The sequence below is a fragment of the Coptis chinensis genome, chromosome 4, assembly GCF_015680905.1.
Source record: "Coptis chinensis isolate HL-2020 chromosome 4, ASM1568090v1, whole genome shotgun sequence".
NCBI classification, from domain to species: domain Eukaryota; kingdom Viridiplantae; phylum Streptophyta; class Magnoliopsida; order Ranunculales; family Ranunculaceae; genus Coptis; species Coptis chinensis.
Window position 1 is genome coordinate 15,172,280 of NC_141459.1, and position 21,428 is coordinate 15,193,707.

The window sequence follows — 21,428 nt, forward strand, 5'->3', positions numbered from 1 at the left end:
TACTCCATTTAATGTACTTCAGTCAGTTCAGTGCAGGCAGGTTAGCTCTTTCCAACATGTCTGGTGGCAATTTCCCCAACACTTTCTCCATCATAGCAAGGTGCTCCCAAGTCTTCATCAGTCGTAAAGAGTTCCTGCCCCACGCAAAGCCGCAACCAAGATACAGCCTACACTCCATACCTAACATGGATAATTTCATCCCAGACAAAGGATGACCTAAGGTCGAAGAACCTCAAATGCAATACATAAATGAGCATGGTATTTGCGCAAAATGGACTCTCGCTTTGTCATGCACTGTGTAGAGGTGTATATTTTGAGTTCAACGACCTGATGTTGTGTTTGATAGGGAATGGCTGCACTTTTTCTTGGGACAAAAGTTGCCTACGTATCAAATTTCTTAGGTAAACTTGAAAATCAAGTCTTACGTAGTTCATCTCTCTCTACTTATAGATGTTTGAGCTGACATTTCTTATTTGATACAAGCCGTTATCAAGTGTAGATCCACATTTTGTACTATCGTGATGATTTGTCATTACTTCTAATGTTACAAAGTAAATGACTCCTTTATTGGTGCGTTGGCTAAGTTTCAGGATCGTGATGGATCATTTGCTTCCATATATGGCTGTACTTGATACTTGGGACTATCTGAGTCTGGGTCGTTCTTACGTCCTGATGGTGTGGTACGAGCTGGTAGAGATACGATCTGGGTTGTGGACACGTGTGCTGTAGTGATATGAATGTAGAATGGAGGGTACTTACACAGTCCCCTTTGTTTTATTTATTCTTTGGACAGCTGTGGTGTGAAGCTCTGAGCAGCCATTAATAGCAGGTCGATCGCGACTTGTACAGTATAATGGAATTGAAGTTTTAGGGTACCGATAGGTTTGGTTTTTGGTGGAGAGGAAAACCGTTGGGTTCAATAGTGGGGAGGAGTGGTGAATTAGTGGAGGCTGGTGGTGGTTGACTGGTGGGAGAGGCGCTGTGAGGAGGAAGATGAACAATGCGATTTTAGTTTTGGTTTGGGCTTGGGCCGAACTAAAAACGTGGGCTTGAATGTTTTATTTTTTGAAATTTCAATTTGGATTTTAGTTTTTGACTTTGGGCCTTAGACTTTGGGCTTTTGGGTTAGAAGAGTTTGGGACTGGTTGACTGCTGTTGACCCTTGGCATGTTAACTTTGACTTTGACCAGGGTTGACTTTGACCAGAGTTAACTTTTAACCTGGGTTGACTTTGACCAGTTGACCTAATTTGACCTTTGACTTGACTAAGATTAGGTCTATTAGGATAGGTCTAGGGCTATTAGCATGCTTGTCTTTAGGCTAAGACCCTTCTATATACGTGTGTACGTGTATTAACTACTATGTGATATTTCAGCTTTTATGATATACGACGTTATGACACTTAGACATCGATATATTAATAACGCGTAAACAATAATACAAGAAACAAGATACTCCTCCGTTCTCTGTAATAATATATGCAATAAAATTCAATAATGAGTAAAAATATTTACCGCAACCTTTTATATCTCTCCACGCATCAAGTTTTGGAAATGAGACTTATGACTGAAGATGTCATGTGATAGGTGGGCATTTATTGAATGTGTCATAAATGGCCCGTTAGCGTTATAATTGGGTATTCATTGACTGTGTCATGAATGACTCGGGTATTCATTGAATGTGCCATGAATGACCATATTGTTTGGACTGCCCTAAAGAGGAACTAAGGTATTCGCCTTGCGGGTTAGTTATATTGATTTGATTGTGTGAGTGTACTTGGGTTTACTTTTTAATATCTATAGGATATCTACATATATTATATAAAATTTCTAACTTTCTTTACAGGAGGGTAGGACTTAAATAATATTTTGTGCAGGGATGCGGTCCTACCCTTATCCAGAAGTAGATATCAGTAAGTTTTAATTCAGTTACCTAGTTATTAAAACGAGTTATGATAATGAGTTAATAGAATGGAAGTCTTGCTTGGGAAGAAACTATGCCGGTTGAAATGACGGAACTACATTCTTCCAATTTGAAAAAAGATTAAGTTATGGGAAAATATAAAGTGATTGTTTGGATAATTAAAGTATGATATTGTTTTATGTGGTTAGTCTACTCATACCAGCAAATTCCATTTTGCTGACCCATGTTTGCTTTGTTTTGGCAACGTGGGTGTGTTCTTGGGAACATAGGTGGAAGGCAGTGGAACCGCGGCGTTTGATTTGGATTTGTTTCTGGAGCAGTCCGGGAGTTTATTTTATTAGGTCTGATCTTTTGGAAGTATATAATAACGTAGTTTCCTATTCATATGACATGAAAATACGATGTTGAAGACCTGTTATTCTTAGAATGTTATATTGATGATTTTTTTGAACGGAAGATAGTATTTTAATAAAGTGATGGTTGAGAAAGTTTGGAGATATTTTGTTGTTAAGTTGATTCTTTATGATGTGGGTTTTAGATTTTGACATGTGTTGTATCCACCCCGTCATAACCTGGGTTTTTAGACAATTGAACCGAGTGATGTTTGAGATATTTATATTTCAAATATTCACTTTGTTTGGTATCAGAGCTTAGGTTAGCCTAGAATGAGAAGGTCTATGTGATCCTCGGATTGTGATAATGGGTAGTAGGAGTGTTTTTGTGGTTATAAGTTTTCTTGTTGTTTTCAAGTTTGTTTGTTCCCATTTTGGATTTTGGTCTTCTGCAATTTCGTATAAAGTGGAGTTTCTCATTACATGGTTTTAATTTAAGTATGTCCACATGTAAGGTTATATATTATTGTATATGTGTATTCCTTTTAAGGTATGTATACTTGAGTATACACTTATATCTCATCTTTGATATTTGTTTACTATGACCTTTGGGTGCAAGCTATAAATAACATGTTTAATTAATTTTGATGACATGTTTTAGATTATTTCTTGAAGCTTAGTTGTTGGGATATAATCTCTTAACTCTAGACTCTCTGAAAAATTATCGTTCGGTGTAGTGTTTGTTTGGTTAATCTACGTTCTTTCCTAGAATCTCGAGACGAGATTCCTTTAAGGTGTGTATATTATAACACCCTTATTTTTATTCTCTTTTTTAATTAAATATATATAAAATTAAATAATAATAATAATAGAAAAAAAAAAAAAAAAAAAAAAAAAAAAAAAAAAAAAAAGATAAACATTAGAAAGAGATAAGGTAAAGAGGATAAACCTCATTCCCTATTTTTAAGAGGTTTTGGAAAAAAAAAAAAAAAAAAAAAAAAAATGGGTTTTATACAGGAGTTCACACGTAGAGTTTAATTTACACATAGAAAATAAAATAAAAATGGAGTTTTTCACATAAAGGAGAAGGAAGGATTCTTGCTGGAAATCTACTGATAGATAGCTGCCGGAGCGTATCACAAGTGAGTAATCATTCTTTTCTATACCCATTTTTAGTGTATGATTGGATGTTCTTAAAATCTATAAATTTGAGTAGTTAGCCTATTGATTTTTTCATATGGATTCTAAGGGATTTTTGTATATGATATGCAATAGGTATGTTGTTAGTGAACTTAAAGTGAATTGGGAATTTAATATATTGGTGTTGGTCTACTGTGGAAGTACTTACAAATTCTTGTACGTGGCTAAATGAATTGGAGTTTGGCCTATCATTGATCATTAGATTTATATTGATATTTGTATTTTCTACCCCTCTTGCTTGTAAATAGTGGACTGATCTTGAAAGAGTTCTAAACAAATTGATGTTGCACATACGTTGAGTTCATTGTTTTGGTGTCATTAGTATGGATTTAAATACTTAAGATTTCTTTTTGGTAAATGTTAAATACCGATTTGTTCGGGAGAGTTGTTGTCGATTACCTTTGCCTCAATTTAGAGCTGGGATAGTGTATACCTCCTTTTTATGAGGACTTCGTCTAAACATCAAAGGATAAGTTCAACGAGTCCTTAGTCTATATGCATCAAGTCTTTAATTAAATGTGTATGTGAAAAGTTATGACGTCGATAAGTTACACAATTGGAAATCTGTCTTTAGAAAATCAGGATCTATGTCTTTACTTGGGTATCCACTAGATAAGGAGCAGACCTCGATAGTTCATTGAACTTAGTCACGTACTCCGTAACAGTTTTCCCTCCTTGGGTCAGATTAAAAAAATTCTCAGTTAATTGCTCCTTAACCGCATTAGGAACAAACCTTCCCTCAAATCTTACCTGGAAATCCTCCCAAGTCATAGTTCCCACATCCACATTATCCTTGATAGACCTCCACCAAAATCCAAACCTACCGGTACCCTAAAACTTCAATTCTATTATACTGTACAAGTCGCGATCGACCCGCCATTATATTAATGGCTGCTCAGAGCTTCACCGCGCTCATACCTCAATTCCACCACTACCAATCATTCCTTGACAACAACAACTCATCTATTCTTCACCAGACAACAACCAACAACCAAGGAAAATACCACCCTTCAAAAATCGCAGTATTGACACCATTAATGGCTGTTCAAAGTTTCACAGCTCTCATATAACAATTCGACCACCACCAATCAGTAATCAACCAACACAATCAACATAATAACAGTTCACAATATTTTTCAGGATGATGTTTGTGCGAGTCGCCACCATTAACACCTGTTCAAGCTTTTTCCCAGCTTCAACATCCCAACCCAATCACTGATTCTAAACCCCCGACATCAACCAAATCAAAACAAACAACCCACAGCACAACAGTATAACAATTCATGGCAATTTGGTTCTTTGGCGAAAATGCGAAAGCGCGTAGCCAATACATAAGTTAACCACTGTTTTTACAACAGCCATCATCGATTTAATACCCTCGTTTTAAGTTTTTTCCCGAGACAGACGGTTATTCATAATTGTATACGTAGTTAACACTAAATAGTATACAGTCTAAATCAAACTCATACAACAGTATATGAACAGTAAAAATCATATTGATTCCATCCTCATGCAATCTACAGTAAACAACGATAACTTTATCAAAACATAATATATCTACTCACCTTTAGCGCGCTCCGACTATCAACCAGCTACCAGAAAAACCTTTCTTTTCTTCTTTCAGTAAAACCCCATTTTTTTTTCTTTCCTCTCTATAAAACTCTCGCTGTGTTTTTTCCCAAAAAAACTCTATGTGAGAATACTCCTTTTTTTTTTTTATGTTTTTAAAACCTCCCCGAAAACAAGGGTTGAAACTTATCTATTTACTTACGGGACTTTTATCCCTAAGCTGATAGTTATCCTATATTTAGTTTAACCTATTATCCATTATTATTATTATTAGGAAAAAAATAAAATAATAAAACACGGGGTGTTATAACTGACCTGGAGATTTAGATTGTGCGGCGGTCGCGCTCCGCTCTTTCTACGAAAGCAAAGTCGTTCATGGCTCCGGCTCGCATACATTTGCGGTTGGCATTCAGCTTATGCCTGAGGTCGCTTCTAGGTAGGAACTCTTTCAATTTTCCCTCTTCGACTAAGTCTTGGAGGTAGTGTTTAAAACTCCAACATTCATCGGTCTCATGGTGGTGGAGTTTGTAGAAATGGCAGTATGGACGTTCTGGTATTGCTATCACATTGTTGATATTTGGCTTGAAGTAAGGTGTTGTATATATCTTCTTCATGATATAGCTTAGCGTCCTGGAGAAGTTGGAAAATTCTCTTTTGATATAGGAGGGCTTGTGGGAATTGCTGCCCTTGTTGTTGTTGTCGGAGTGTTGATGGCTTTCTTTAGATCCTCGCTTGTCGCTTATTGCGAGGACTTCCTTGCCTTTGCATTGGGCCATCTATTTTTCGTACTTTATGTACTTATCGACTCTATAGTACAAGTCGTCTAGGCGCTCTAGCTTGTTGCGCATGAGAGGTCCTACTAGGTCGGAGTCGTCTAAGAGGGTGTTGGTAAATGCAGAAGTTTTAAAGCTGTCATTGAGGCCTGGCTCCATTGATAGGAGTTCTTTTTTGAAACGTCCTAGGAAAGCGCAAATCATCTCGCCGTGTGCTTGCTTCAGCTAGAATAACGAGTCTAGGTCGACTTGTTTCTTCTTGTTGTGGACGAACTCTACTGTGAACGTCTCTGCCAGCTTGTCGAAATTGCTGATTGAATCAGGAGTGAGCGTGTAGAACCATTCTAATGCTCCATCGTTCAAGCTGGCTGGAAAGAGTTTGCACCTCAAGTAGTCGTAGTCTGGAGCGCTGTACAGTGCAAGGATATGGCTGGAACGAGCTACGTGTTAGCCTGGACATGAGCTACCGTCATACAACGGGAACTTTGGTTGGATGAAATCTGAGGGAGGTTGTTTGTCTCTGACTTCAGTGGTGAATGGTGACGTGTTGTGCGACTGGAGCATCTTTTGAGCGATCTGGGTTGCGCTGGCCTTTTCGCTTGACTTCTCCAATCTCTGGGCGAAGTCTTCTAGTCGCTGATTGGTGGTGGTGGTGAGGGTTGTGACTGCATTGTTCTCGATTGTGTTTGGAGTCACGTTGTTGGTGTTGGAAGTGGTTTGCTCGCGCATAGTTTGGTTCTCTTGCTGGAGTCTGGTGAATGATTCGTGGAGGAACTTGACCTGATCTACTAGGGCTTGTAGTTGTTCCTCCATGGTGGTTTTCTTAACCAGCTTCGTGGGCTTGAGAAAAGAGTGTGTGTGTTTTTCTCAAGGAAACAAATTGGCAGACGGCGCCAGTGTAGACGAGTATATTTTGGGTTCAACGACCTGATGTTGTGTTTGATAAGGAATGGTTGCACTCTTTCTTGGGACAAGAGTTGCTTACATATCAAGTTTCTTGGGTAAACTTGAAAATCAAGTCTTACGTAGTTCATCTCTCTCTACTTATAGATGTTTAAACTGACCTTCCTTATTTAATTCAGGCCGTTATCAAGTATAGATCCACATTTTGTGCTATCTTGATGATTCGTCATTACTTCTGATGTTACAGAGTAAATAACTCATTGATTGGTGCGTTGACTGAGCTTCAGGATCATGATGCATGAATCATTTGCGGTGTTTGATACTTGGGATAATCTGAGTCTGGGTCGTTGTTACGTCCTGGTGGTGTGGTACGAGCTGGTGTAGATACGATCTGGATTGTGAACACGTGTGTTGTAGTGATATGAATGTAGAACTGAGGGTACTTACACATTGCAAGGATTATGAAAGTAGCAATATTTGTCCCGGCAACTACCTTCAAATCTTCATCACCATGAAAAACTTTGATAGCAATGCAACCAGCTTTTTGTTGTTCACGTCCGAGCATTTAAGCACCTTTGCACATTCACTTTCACTTAATGCACCACCGAAAAAGTCCGAGCTAAGCCCTAACATTTTAGTCTAATGATTCAGCTACTGAGGGTCACAAAGCAAACCATTAGTACCTAACTCATTGATGGCAAAATCATCTGATCCCAAAACCATAGTTGTAAACTTCAGTCCTTCCAAAGCAAACCAAGCTGTGGTTAGGCAGATCCTAATTAACCAGATTCTATCAAAAGCTTTAAGCAAACTCATAGTATTATACAAAATCCAACTGACACCCTCAGCTTCACCTTGACTCCTGGACAAGTGGACAACGGGAGTCCCTTCAAGTGCTAATCCCTTAAATTTTGGACTTTGGCAAAGTGAGTACTGAGAACTACTATCAGCAAACTAGAGAATAGAGACGGTGGGGTTGGAATCCTGATCTTAAAGGCGTGTACTCCTCTATACATACGGAATCACTAGCTGCGGTATACTCTCGGAGTCTCGGATCGGAACAGTTTATAGTATCTGACTTCATTTGAGACTTATATATTTCATCATATGGCCCACGGCCCACCTCCATCCCATCCGTTTGCAATGATGTGCCTTTTAGTATATGCTTTTGTTTATAACCCAAGAGGAATCAGCTGCACGCCTAATCAATCCGCATGGAGTTGTGCTTGCTTGCAGTAGAGAACATAAGCTGCCTTCAGTGTTAGGTTTATTTGAATAATTCGACCACGAAGCTTACAATCCTCCCCAGAGAAATCTGCTACACATGTTACCGATAGCTTTTATTATGATTTAGTAATCACAAAAGCCCCAGCGTGGTTAAATTGTCATGCTTGCAAGAAAGTCGGCCTTGCTAACATCAGCTTTCTTGTTGGCACAAGCATGGTTTAACAATAACTTAGATACGCATTTTCTAACGGATACGAAGCTATTAAGTTCTTGTTGGCACAAGGATGGTTTAACGATATATTAGATGCACTGCATTTTGTGAAGGATGAACTTGTCTTCCAGCTACATGATACAATTGTTAGGAATATACAACTTAATTGTACTTACTCTTTACCAATTACCAAACTATACAAACCTTTTGTCTTGTAAGTGTCTTGTACTTCTTAATTAAATCCGAGCCTAGTGTAGATACACTATGTCCTTAAGACAGATTTTCCCCTCACGGTGCTTGAAGGTTGATGGGAAACTATCTCCCAAGATAGAGCGGATTTCCTTCTATAGAAAGCTAGCACTTCAATTCTATGACTTCGGTGAACACAACATAGTATTTGACTAAGAACGAGGAGGGAGAAGAGAAAGATCGAACTCGTGTGATCGGTGTATTTTATCTCCAAATTCATCCACTATTTATAGGTGAGTGGTGCCTTTTGAAAAAACAACACGGTGACTCTTGGAAAAAAGTAAGCAACTCTTTGAAAAGTCACATGTTTGAAAGGACACACCATTTTAAGCATATAGCTTTTTTCGAACCGGTGCCTATTTCGAAAAGGTTGCACCTTTTTCGGCATGATGATTTGTTTCAAACCGGTGCACATTTCGAAGGTCGCACCTTTTTTCGACATAATGCAATTGCTTTTAAACAAATGCATCATTTTGAAAAGGTTTTTCTCACATTACGCATCGTTTCAAGAAAAACCCATTTCATCTTAAGTGGGGTAACTTGGGAGACAAACTACTCATTCATATTTAAATGGATTTGAGCAAATCATTTTTCTAACAATCCCCACATGAATGAAAAATTTGGCTTCTTCTATCATAAACATCGGTTTGTTTTTACAAATGAAAAGATAACGCGATCGAGGTCAAATAGCATGGGAGGCCTTGAACTTGCCTTAGTGAAAGGCGATCGGATTTAATTGGACGATCAATAGACTTCAATTAATGTCCTTGAACCGCCAACCGTTTGTATAAAACCTAGACAATCATCTTCACGCAGCATGGAGCCTCGAATCTTGTTGGTTCTCACGTTTGTGTTCATTTTGGCCTTGAACACTTCTTGGTTTCGGATAGTGCTTTTGAGACATTTGTCTTTAAAATTCTCATAGAAGCGGCCCCCACCTCGCGACTAACATAGGTGATTTCTATAAAGAATATCTGCAATACTCCACTTGGATAACATAACTTTCAAGATATAGTAAATCATTAAAAGCTTGACTTATCACGGTTTCGCATGGCGGATATGCAGCATCTTATATAGGAATGGGTTAGAGTATAATATTACTCTCCGGTGCTAACTCGAGTCACAAACATAATTTGGTTGGCCCATTGAACCTAGATCTTGGGATCTCCATCCAACTAGGTTGGTTTTTCCATTATGATGACTCTTGGTTGATTATCTCAAAAGCTTTAAGCCCATTCCCCTTGATAATCTTTCTACTTGCTCTCTTGTTAAACCTTTTGTAAAGCGGATCCCAATGTTATCTTTTGACCTTACATAGTCGATTGAGATAACTCCATTTGAGAACAATTGTCTAGCGGTATTATGTCCACGACGATATGTCGAGACTTCCGTTATACATGCTACTACGTGCTTCTACCAATAGCAGATTATTTCACGTCACGGTGTATACTGCTTCGGGTACGCGAGGTTTAGCCCAGGTTTGGAATATCCTCTAAAAATTTGAAAGCTCTCGCTTCTTCTCGGCCTTGTCAACGCTATGAATTCGATTCCATAGTGGACCTTACTATCTGCGTTTCGCGTTGAGGATTTCTAAGAAATTTATGCATCTCTCCTAGAGTAAAACACCACATTTGATGTCTTTTGAGTAATGCTTCAACAAATTTCCAATTTTTAATTAATTAATTCAAGAAGATACATAATCCCCACATTTTTCCAATTTCTCATGTGAAGTCAATAAATTGGAAAACCATTTAGATATATGTTTTCAAGTAAGGCTTCTTGTTAAAGAATGTCACATATCATTCATATAGTGTCGAAAACACTTCTAAGACCTCAATTTTGCTTACAAGTATGCTTATAAAACAATATCTTAAACAATCTTCTTTATTGACACTCTTTCAATAATAGTAAAACACATATATCTTACAAATAATACAATATTTTTAGAACCCTTTTTAGCACCCTCCATTCCTAACATCACGGAATGAAGCAAGGATTCTCGGAATCTTGGATCATAATTCCCCAAGTGTGACATTACCACCACCTTGTTTGCTTTCAAGAAGTCCATTCCAAGAATGACTTGAAAATGGTCTAAGCGAGCTACCATTAGGTCTACCTTTCTTCGCCCGGTTATTGCATCTTAATGTCAACTTCAAAGCGAGTCCTTTCACCGGTTCGGCTTCTTGGTTCAAGCCTCTCATAGAGCACTGTACATTACGCTAGTTTCAATCCAATAGCCTCATTATACATACTTTCGAGATTAGCGTATGAGTTGAATCAAGATATCTACCATTGCTAGTATACACCCGTAGTTATTGAGTTCCACTTCTACGAACATAAGGTCGTCATCGGGGACCAAAATGTTCATACCATTCAACGAACTAGTAGGTCTAACAAATGAAATAGGAACAACATGAATAGGAGAACTTGGTGGTGTTGTCATTTCTATTATAAAATAGAAACACACCTTCGTTATTTCCTTAAACCAAAAAAGAAAAGAAAACAAAAACAAATTTTGTTCGGTAAAGAAGAAGAAGAAAAAGATAATATATCTTAAGTTGTTAGGAATATACAACTTAATTGTACTTACTCTTTACCAATTACCAAACTATACAAACCTTTTGTCTTGTAAGTGTCTTGTACTTCTTAATTAAATCCGAGCCTAGTGTAGATACACTATGTCCTTAAGACAGATTTTCTCCCTCACGGTGCTTGAAAGTTGATGGGAAACTATCTCCCAAGATAGAACGGATTTCCTTCTATAGAAAGCTAGCACTTCAATTCTATAGACTCAGCGAACACAACATAGTATTTGACTAAGAACAAAGGGAGAAAGAAAGATCGAACTCGTGTGATTCGGTGTATTTTTCTCTCCAAATTCATCCACTATTTATAGGTGAGTGGTGCATTTTGAAAACAACACGGTGACTCTTGGGAAAAAAGTAAGCAACTCTTTGAAAAGTCACATGTTTGAAAAGACACACCATGCATTAGACATTGAAAGGACCGATATTTTTCGTTGCATATATGATCATTTGTTTTCAAACCGGTGCATTTTTGAAAGGTCGCGACCTTTTCGCATAAGGTTGCACCTTTTTAAACAAATGATCATTTTGAAAGGTTTTTTCACATTATGTCTTGTTTGAAAAAAACGTCGCATCTTAAAGTGGGATAATAAGAAACTACTCATTCATTTTAAATGGATTTGAGCAAATCATTTTCTAAAACAATCTTTTCACAAACTAGTCTGCAACAAGCAAAAAATGTGTATAGTTGAAATTTGAGTGATATTTTTAACTTGAGGACTATCAGTTGAATTTCATTGATATTTAAATGGATTTGAGCAAATCATTTTTCTAACAACAATCTCTTTCGCAAACTAGTCTGCAACAAGCAATCAATGTGTATAGTTGAATTTGAGTGATATTTTTTAACTTGAGGACTATCAGTTGAGACTCCCCCCACCCACAGCCAGGTTTATTTATCTTCTCATAAGTCCAGATAAATTTGCTGTCCCAGTTAATAAAACAACAGACTTGTCATAAGGTCAATTTGTTAGGATGAGAACTGTCAAAGAGCCCTTATAGAGATGCAACTTCCATTGCAGCAAGCTGGGGCGAAAATTTTATAGCTTCACCAGATGAACTAGGTGTAGAGTGGAGACTCCTTGAAACCACAACTCTTCAGATCTTTTAAATGTGTAGAGAGCACTAGAGGCCCTTAGAGCTCTTTAGTCAGTAGACTCCCAGTTGATAAAATCCGACTAAATTTTGTCACTCCAACAGCAATACATCTATCATGGGATATTTAGTGTGTGGACTAACGTGTTCACTCCATACAGAGCGCGATTAGATTTTCCCCTTTCCACAACTTACCTAGACAAAGCATTAACATCTGCACTTGTGTCATTATTAAGTTGCTTCTCTTTCAGACGCTCTCAAGTTAAGAGTTTTCTTCGCTTAGTTGGGATATCTGTAACTTCTTGTCTTACTAATTCTTAATATAAGTAAGATGCTTCATCACCGCTCCTATTGAGTTTTTTCCTAAATAAAGGTGTGATTGTCAGTCAGGAAAAGTGATAGAATCGACACAAAAACGAGTCCTTGAACCAGCTGGGGAATTCAAGGAGGGGAGCTATGGAAGGAAAGAAGATCTAACTTTTAACCTTACGATGAAGAAATCAGGCTAAGAAACAAGCTGACAACAATTAACCACTGCTATCCTGAGTCCTGACTACTATTTACTAGTAATGGTTTACTATTAAATCATCTGGTTGAATACCAAGGTCATGAACATGAAATGATTGGTAACGACACATACATCTCTATACCTGTAACTCTCAGCTCTTTACTAGGTCCTTTGATCCAGACATCCAGTCTCATATCTGACTTATAACCAGGGATTAGATCTAACTAATCAAACTAACCTTAGTTTACAGTGATCTGCCTAATTTTACAATCAGCCCCCAAAGCAAAAGACACAACAATTCTAGAATCTTCTTCAACACCACAACTACAACAATAAGACAGCTTAGGCAGCCACCTTAATAAGACAGAAATTCAGAAACCACCAAAATCAAAACTTCAACATCCACCATAACAGGACAGAGACTTTTTCATCTTTATCCAACAACAAAACTTGGCAAAACTAAAGGTCTTCAACCAAAATGGATTAATTGTCAATCCTATCATATTTTTCATTCTAAATGCCAATTTACTTTGGTATGGTACCATGATTGATAATTGACATAATTCATGAATTCAAACCAAATCTAAGAACAATATAGCAAACTAAACTTCATAATGAACAATTCTTTACATAAATGTCAAAGATCCAACATAACAGAAGTTTAAACCAACACCACCAAAAGTTAATACAAACAAATATAGGAGAATTAAAGAAACAAGAAATAAAAATCACACAGCTGCAGTAGTTGCCACTTTACCTTCTTGATTAATATTCAAAGCTCCTCCTCCTCCTACTTGTCTTAAATCCACTCCACCAGTCCCCACAACCGTTTGATACGAACTAGCCATTACACTACCCGGCGCAGCTGTATAATAAACTTGCCTCCCAGCACCATCAAACGCCACCTGTGCATACCCAGTCTCCCCTGCCCCACCTGGCCTCGCTATAATCTTCGGTTGCGGTGGTCCCACAGTAAACACCGGTTGTTCCCTGTAACCACCCTGTGGAACTGCATAATAACCTTGACTTACCTGTCCAGTAACCGGTTGTACCGCTGTCGAAGTTTGATACATTCCAGCTGGTGATGGTATCAGATACCCACCTGTCATGTACGGCGGTGGGGTTGTCGACACCGGTACTGGAACTGATTTTTCAGGTATATTCCGATGAACATAATAATCAGCATTGAACGCTCTAGCTAAAGCTTCATCACTATTTTTCTTAAACATAGCTTGCTCTTGGTTCGCTATATTCGCCATCTGTAATCTCTGCAACTCTTCAATCTGTCTCTGAATCTCCGCTGGCGAATCTCCCGATATTTCAACCGGAATCTGAGATTGTAGTACTACTGGATCTTGTTGGCGTTGATCAAAACCAAAGAGAAAATCTTTATTACTCTGAGTTTCAGATTGAACAGAGTCGGCTAACCATTGGTGATTTGGCTTATTATTGAAACTCTTGAAGAGAAACAAACGTAGTCTTGGTGGCTTGGGTGAAAGGCGATGTATACGATCATATTCAAGCATCATATGTTCAAGATCTTCATTATTGGTAACTGATATTAAAGCATCTAAATCTTCTCCAGGTAATTGGTACTTAAATAAAATGTCTGTAGAATCACATATTGAAGCTAGTTTGCTGAAAATGTCGATAAATTTGATATTTCGATCAATGACGAAGATTTTAGTATCACCACCGACGTAGGTTAGTTGATTGTCGTTGGGTTTAGGTTGGATTTTACCGCCGTAACTGCACATGAATTTGACCTTATAGTTTGTTGGCTGCTCTTCCCATGATGGGTGCTCGGTATCTACGTCACGAGATCTTGGTGATGAGTCACCGGAGGAATTTGTGTGCTCCATTCAACTTTTTTTTTTTTTTTGGAAGAGCTAGAAAGAGTGATGTTGATGGTGTTGTTGTTGTTGTTGGTTGTTCTATGGAGAGAGGGAAATATATTTATGATGGGAATGGGAGAAGCGTTGGTGTGACGTTATTTGATTTTGAGATTCGAGTCCACGACTGCAATGATTTACTAGTACCCGTCTAATTCTAATTACATCCAATCGATTCATAGGTTGTGTTAACGTCTATGTCGTGGAAATTATCATCCTTAAAAGTTGGTTATTTGAAAATTGTTAACCTAATCAGATTTTATAAATATTAACTCCTGAAATTGATTAAAATTTGTTAAAATTAGGAGTTAATTTATGTAATTTTGATTTTCCGCAAATGTCTAAGCTTATTGTGCAAATTAACTCTTTGACCTGAAATTGTTTTTCCTAATGGCAGAAACTGAAAACTGACAAAAGGCTTATGTAATTATTATGTCCGTTGCCTTTTCCTTTTCATCTTTCGTTCTGAGAACATGTCCTAGTGTAAGTGTATATCATGGAGTAGGTGAATTATTTCTCCACACTCCACAGTGAATTTGTTGCTAGGACAAATTGTAGACTGGTGAATGCAGCTGGAACTGGTAAAGCAGATTCTAGTATATGGAGCAACTGATCAAGGCTCGCTGCTTTATCCATCACGCGCCGCTATGCTGAGCCAATCCCAGGGATACGTTCTTATGATCTTTCTGCTGACTTTACAGCTAATAATAATAGCTGAGTTGAATATATCCCATATGCCAACTCTTTTACAGTTTTACTGTTCCACAGTGATGCAATGATCACGCAATGAAATCCAGGTTGATTGCCATGTATCTTAGCAACGCGGCAACCCCTAATTAGCTTATCCCAGTAATATCCACCAAAGTTTGATTAAATTTTGCTCTTCGGTTTGGTTATTAACCAATGTAGAAATTGTTCAGAATTACTTATTGTTTAGGAATTGAAACACGTACATTTCAGTCACTAACATCAAACTAACACTGGCTTCAAAATCTTGCAATCTAAAGGTAAAACAAGGACCATTTTTAAGGTCAACTATCTTGATATTAGAATAATTACTTTGAACTTTGAACTTCAATTCTTTAAAAAAAAATAGACTAAATGGCTAAATCATACATCCAGTGCTGGTGAAACTTGTTAATTAGGCTTCACATATAACTTGTCTAGGACTTATTGTATATATCACGTATTTGTAGAGTATTCTATGTCACTTGTTGAGGACTCATTGCGGTATGAGTGTATCACACTATGATTTCACAATAGAATAACATATATACTGCAACAAATATCTGGACCATGTGAATTATGGATGAACAGGTTAAGTAACAGTTATACTATTTCCAACTTTTCATCTTGGAATTTTCAATAGCAATTTTGACCAACTTATAAGCTAGCTGTTGTTTTACTCGTCGCGATCTCATCGTCTGATCAAGTTGTCTTGAATGCTAGAATATATGTTAGAGAACCTCACGTGCCTCTCAGTTGACTGAAGAAGTCAAGAAGATGTCTTGCATAGGCAACTACCATTTCACTATGTCTGGCCCATACACCATAGTGCCATACTGCCAAGAGATCTCATACTGAACTGCGATAGTGATAAAGAATTCGATAAATAGGAATATGAATACTGGAGTACATAGATTGATATAGAAGACTTTAAATAACAATAGTAATGAGAGTATGAGACCGATGAGGGTGAGGCAGGAAGATGAGTAATTACAAAACAAACGAATTTGGAGGAGGAACAAGAAGAAGAAGACTTTATATTATTGGAAGTTTGAAACAAGTGTGACCACCACCGCAACGCCAACTTAGTGACAGTTGTTAGTTATAACTTATATATTACAAACTCCACTCGAGACTCAAGTTGCTCCACACACCATTCTCGGCGTAATTGTCTCCCATAGTTGTTGCCGGCAGTGTTCGTGAGTCCGAATGAAACTTCGGATTCTACCCAATATTTGAATTTTTCAAAAAATTTGAATTTCAAATATAGAGGTGAAATATTGAATATTCTGAAATTACTTTAAATTCCAAATATGATAGGGTCGAAATTTGATGAATTTCGCTTTTTAGATTTGTCAGAATTCTAAAAATTTCGAAATCCCGAACCATGGTTGCAGGTGACTTTGTGAGCTGTTTTCTTCTGTACACACTCTGATTGTGAATCGTTACTGTCAAACTTTATATAATTTTCTAAGAAACTCATATATGAACTCCATTTTATATGAACTCTACCACCAAAAGTGAAATTATTATATGAATTGAGTGTTGTTGTTGTTGTTGTTATTTTTTTAAGATAGTCTTCTCATAATAGAAAATCTCCCTACAAAAAATTAGCTTAAATGAAAATGTTTAACTTTGTCAAAAATTGTTTTGAAATTTAAAAAATTTGAACCGTTGAATAATTGTATGACATTGTAAGCAAATTTTGATACGTCTAGACATTTGTGTTTATTTTTTCTAAGGATGTTCTATATTGTGAAGAGAATATCTCTACTAAAAACCAACTTTTAAATTTATTGTTTTTCATAGTGGAGGTTTTTTAGAATTCGTATAAATAGAGTTCATATAACAGGCAGAATTTTCTAATGGTTATAATGTTGGTAACGATGAGAAGGCATTTAAGACCTAGTGGCAGAGCCAATTGGGGTAGATGGAATCAAGGTCCAAAATATCAAATTCGGTGAATATTTTGATGTATCCAAAAACCGATATATATCATAAATATCATATATATCTATTTTTTTATTGACCAGTCAAAATTTTGTTTTGTATGTCGATATATCAAAAATATCATTGATTATATCGGACATATAGTTGATTATATCATAAATATCATTAATATATCGGTCAAAGTCAACAATATATCAATCAAAGTCAATAATATCGGTCAAAGTCAACAATTTATATCGGATATATCATATATATTGGTCGATATATATCGTTATATCAAAATTATGATATATATGGAAAAAAAATTCAATATTCGGTTGAAATATATCAAATATATCTATATCGGTGTATAAAAAAAATATATATATATCGGCAATATTTTGGGCCTTGGATGGAATCACATGAGTACATGACAGCCGATTTCTAGACCACGTAAATGTGTTAGGGGCTTAGGGCCTTAGCTAGGAGATCGGTTGATCATCACCTGGAACAACACGAGTACATGTCATAGCCGAATCTGGACCGTGTAAATGTGTTAAGGCCTTCGAACTTAGGATAGATATATATATTGGGTGTCCGGCCTCCGATCCGTAGTGAGCACTTGTTTCTATTGAGCCCATGTATGACAACTTTGGCAAAAAAACGTTGACATAGTCCAAGTCCAAAACTATTTATTTTGATTTCCTTAATAAGTTCTTTTTTAGGTCAGTCATCCAATCATAGGGATTCCAAGCCAAATTTAGATAAAAATATATTATCTTATCGAATTTCAATACAGCCAAATTTAGATAAAAATATAGCCAAATATAGTAAACTCTATATTATCAAATTTCAATATATTATTTGAATTGGTTCAAAGTTGGTAAATATTTCGTGCATTTTCCAAATTAAAAATGATTGTATATAAGGTGAATATTCAATTAGGTTATGAGTGAGATTTAGTTATTCTTTCGTCATTTTTATATACTCATTATAGAGCATAGAGATAGAGATTTCTATATTAAAGCATAATACATTTTATGTGGACTATCTCTTTCCTAGGTAGTGCATTCTTGAGAAAGAGGTATGTCACGTGGACACTCTTAAATCATAAGAAATTTCATAATACAACATGAGCTCTTAATCTTAAAAGTTTCCTAATACAACTACAACTCTAATAAGTAAATCAACATCTCTCAAGGAAGTTTTATACAACTCCAATCGCTAAATCAACTCTAAAAAATTATGCTAATAATTATCCATTGAATTCCTCACAAAAATTTATGGGTTGTGAATTTTAGAAATGATTCCGCCATATGGACGAGTCTAAAACCTTGTCTTCATATTAAAGCTCCCACAAATGGTATTTTTCGAGCTCTATTAAAATTCTACATCATCATCTCCTATTGAAAATGAAATTCCTCCTCCTATTTTATATATATATATATATATAACACTTCTAACTAAAACGAGAATCCTTCTCCTATTAAAATGGGAATTCATTTTCTATTGAAAAAGAAAAATCTAACATATCTAATTAAGTCAACTATTAAAACGGAGTCCCTCTCCCAATTAAAAAATGGGTTTTTAAAACCTAATTAAAATAATTTGTTACGAAATTAAAACGTTAGCGACGAAAACAAGAATCACGATTTGTTAGAAAATTGCTATGTGTATAGTTATAATTGTTGAATAAGTTTTCAAAAGAGAGTAAAATTCTAATACTTCTAATTAAAATGTGAATCATTCTCTTATTATAATGTGAATTTCTCTCCTATTGAAAAAGAAAAATCTAACACTTCTAATTAAAACGGAAATCTTTCTCCTATTAAAAATGGGAATTACACTTCTAAATTAAAACGGGATCCCTCCCCAAAAAAAAAAAAGGTTTTTAAAACTTATTTAAAACAATATGTCGAGGAATTAAAACGGGTTTTAAGACTTTTGATTAAAACACTTTGTTAGAAAATTAAAACAGGTTAGCAACGAAAACATAAATCACGATTTATTAGAAATTTTATATATGTATAGTTATTATTCTTAAGCGAGTTTTCAAAAGAGCCGGTGCGTATACACGGGTCTACCTTCTAGTGAATATTAAAGCTCTCACAAAGGGTATTTTTCGAGCTTTCTTAAAATTCCATGTCATTAACTCCTATTAAAACGGAAATTTCTCTCTTATTGTAAAGAGAAATTATAACATTTTTAATTAAAACGGAAATTCTTCTCCTATTATCCTCTTCTATTGAAAAAGAAAATCTAATACTTCTAATTAAAATGTGAATCCTTCTCCTATTAAAAATGGGAATCACACTTCTAAATTAAAATGGGATCCCTCATCCAATTAAAAAACGGATTTTTAAAATTTTATTAAAATAATTTGTCATGAAATTAAAACAGGTTAGCGACAAAAACATAAATTATGATTTGTTAGAAAATTTCTATATGTATAATTATGATTGTTGAACAAGTTTTTAAAATATCTGGTGCGTATGCACGGGTCTACATTATAGTCTTAACATTAAAGATCCCACAAAGAGTATTTTTCGAATTCTATTAAAATTCCACATCATCATCTCCTATTAAAACAGAATTCCTTTTCCTATTGAAAAGGAAAATTTTAGCAATTCTAATTAAAATGGGAATCACACTATCTATTAAAATGGGAATTACTATTCTAAATTAAGTAATCTATTTAAAAGGGAATTTCTCACCTATATTAAATCAACGGTTCCCTCCTCGGCTTCTCCTACTAATGGGTTATTAAAGCTTTCACTTAACGGGTTTTAATCAAGATAAATTTCAATATAGCCGGTGCATATACACGGGCATACAAACTAATATTAATATTAAAGCTCGTACAAAGGGTATTTTTCGAGCTCTATTAAAATTTCACATTACCATCTCTTATTAAAACGGGAATTAATATCCTATTAAAAAAAGAAATCATATACACTTTTAATTGAACGAAAATTCTTCTCCTATTAGAAAAAGAAAAATTTAGCACTTTTAATTAAAACAGAACTCTTTTCCTATTAAAATAAAAATTTCTCTCCTATTGAGAATGAAAAATATAGCATATATAATTAAAACGGGAATCATAATTCTAAATTAAGTCAACTATTAAAACGGGATCCCTTTCCCAATTAAAAAATGTGGTTTTAAAACTTAATTAAAACAATGTGTTAGGAAATTACAACATGTTAGTGACTAAAACGAGAATAACAATTTGATATAAAATTTCTATATGTACAATTATAATTGTTAAGCAAATTTTCGGAAGAGCCGGTACGTATGCATAAATCTACTTTATAGTCAGATTTATTTGTGTGCTCAGCTTCTCACAATAAATACGTTGATGAATACAAAGAAATGAAAAAAAAAATAAAAAAAAAAAATATAGAAAAAAAAAAAGGTCTGTATTACTTAAAATTTTGGCAAAATAGGAAAAAAAGAAGAAGGAGCAACTTAATTAATTTAACCCCATACAACTAATCCGAGTATAATTGGGGTGAAAGTAATTGAAGGTTGGATTGGACTCGAGTTAGAGCATCTTCACTGATGAACCCTATATTTAAGCAAGATTTTCAATCAAATGAATCATCAAACATTTGATAATACCTAGTGTCCTATTTTTCGACCTCTATATATTTGAGATGTCAGGAAACCTTAGGTGTTATCAAATAAAAATGATATTACGTAATTGTTATCCTATTAGGGTCTGGGACTCAACTTTATTTCACTCAAGTTTTACTTATTTTTCTGACTCTTGGATCATCTTAATCTAATGGTACAAAATTGAACATAGTAACGCATTTTAAGCATGACGTCATGTAGGTCCCTTATCATTTATTTCTTTCTTCACGTTTGTCCCTGCAAAAAATTCTCTTCTCACCCTCACTCGTCCATCTTCACTCTCAAGTCTATATTTGATTCTTCGAGGGAAAAAAAATATTGTCTCATGATTTAATATATGTTAGTACCAATATATTGAAACCAAGTTTGCAAGAGTTTTGTTTATACCAACAAAGCAGTATAAGTGTTACCTCTCAATGCTTAATTCGCAACGTATTCTGTCTTCTATTTCAGTTCTACAAAGTGTGTGAATACAAAGGTCAAACAATGGAGAAGAAGGGTCTTGCACTCTCTTGTTATAGAAGAAAAATAAGAATGAAGAGAGAAGAAAAAGAAAATAAAAGTTAATTTAATACCATGGAGTCAATATGACGTCATATAAGAACCATGTTAATTTGGTTAAATGAGTTAGACAAGAGTCGTTAGATTAAGATGATCCAAGAGTAAAAAA

The 21,428-nt window shown here is 35.5% G+C and overlaps 1 protein-coding gene across 1 annotated transcript; it reads right to left on the reverse strand.

Moving 5' to 3' along the window:
• Window positions 1-13,170: 13,170 nt before the first annotated feature.
• On the reverse strand, window positions 13,171-14,614 carry LOC147502125 (uncharacterized). The gene has a single exon (XM_086607078.1). It carries the CDS (start codon window positions 14,435-14,437, stop codon window positions 13,304-13,306), a length of 1,134 nt encoding a protein of 377 aa, XP_086463204.1. The 5' UTR covers window positions 14,438-14,614; the 3' UTR covers window positions 13,171-13,303.
• Between the last annotated feature and the right edge of the window lie 6,814 nt (window positions 14,615-21,428).

Excerpts from the sequence above, each read along its gene's own strand:
- LOC147502125 (XM_086607078.1), bottom strand. The coding sequence starts at position 14,437 with ATGGAGCACACAAATTCCTCCGGTGACTCATCACCAAGATCTCGTGAC.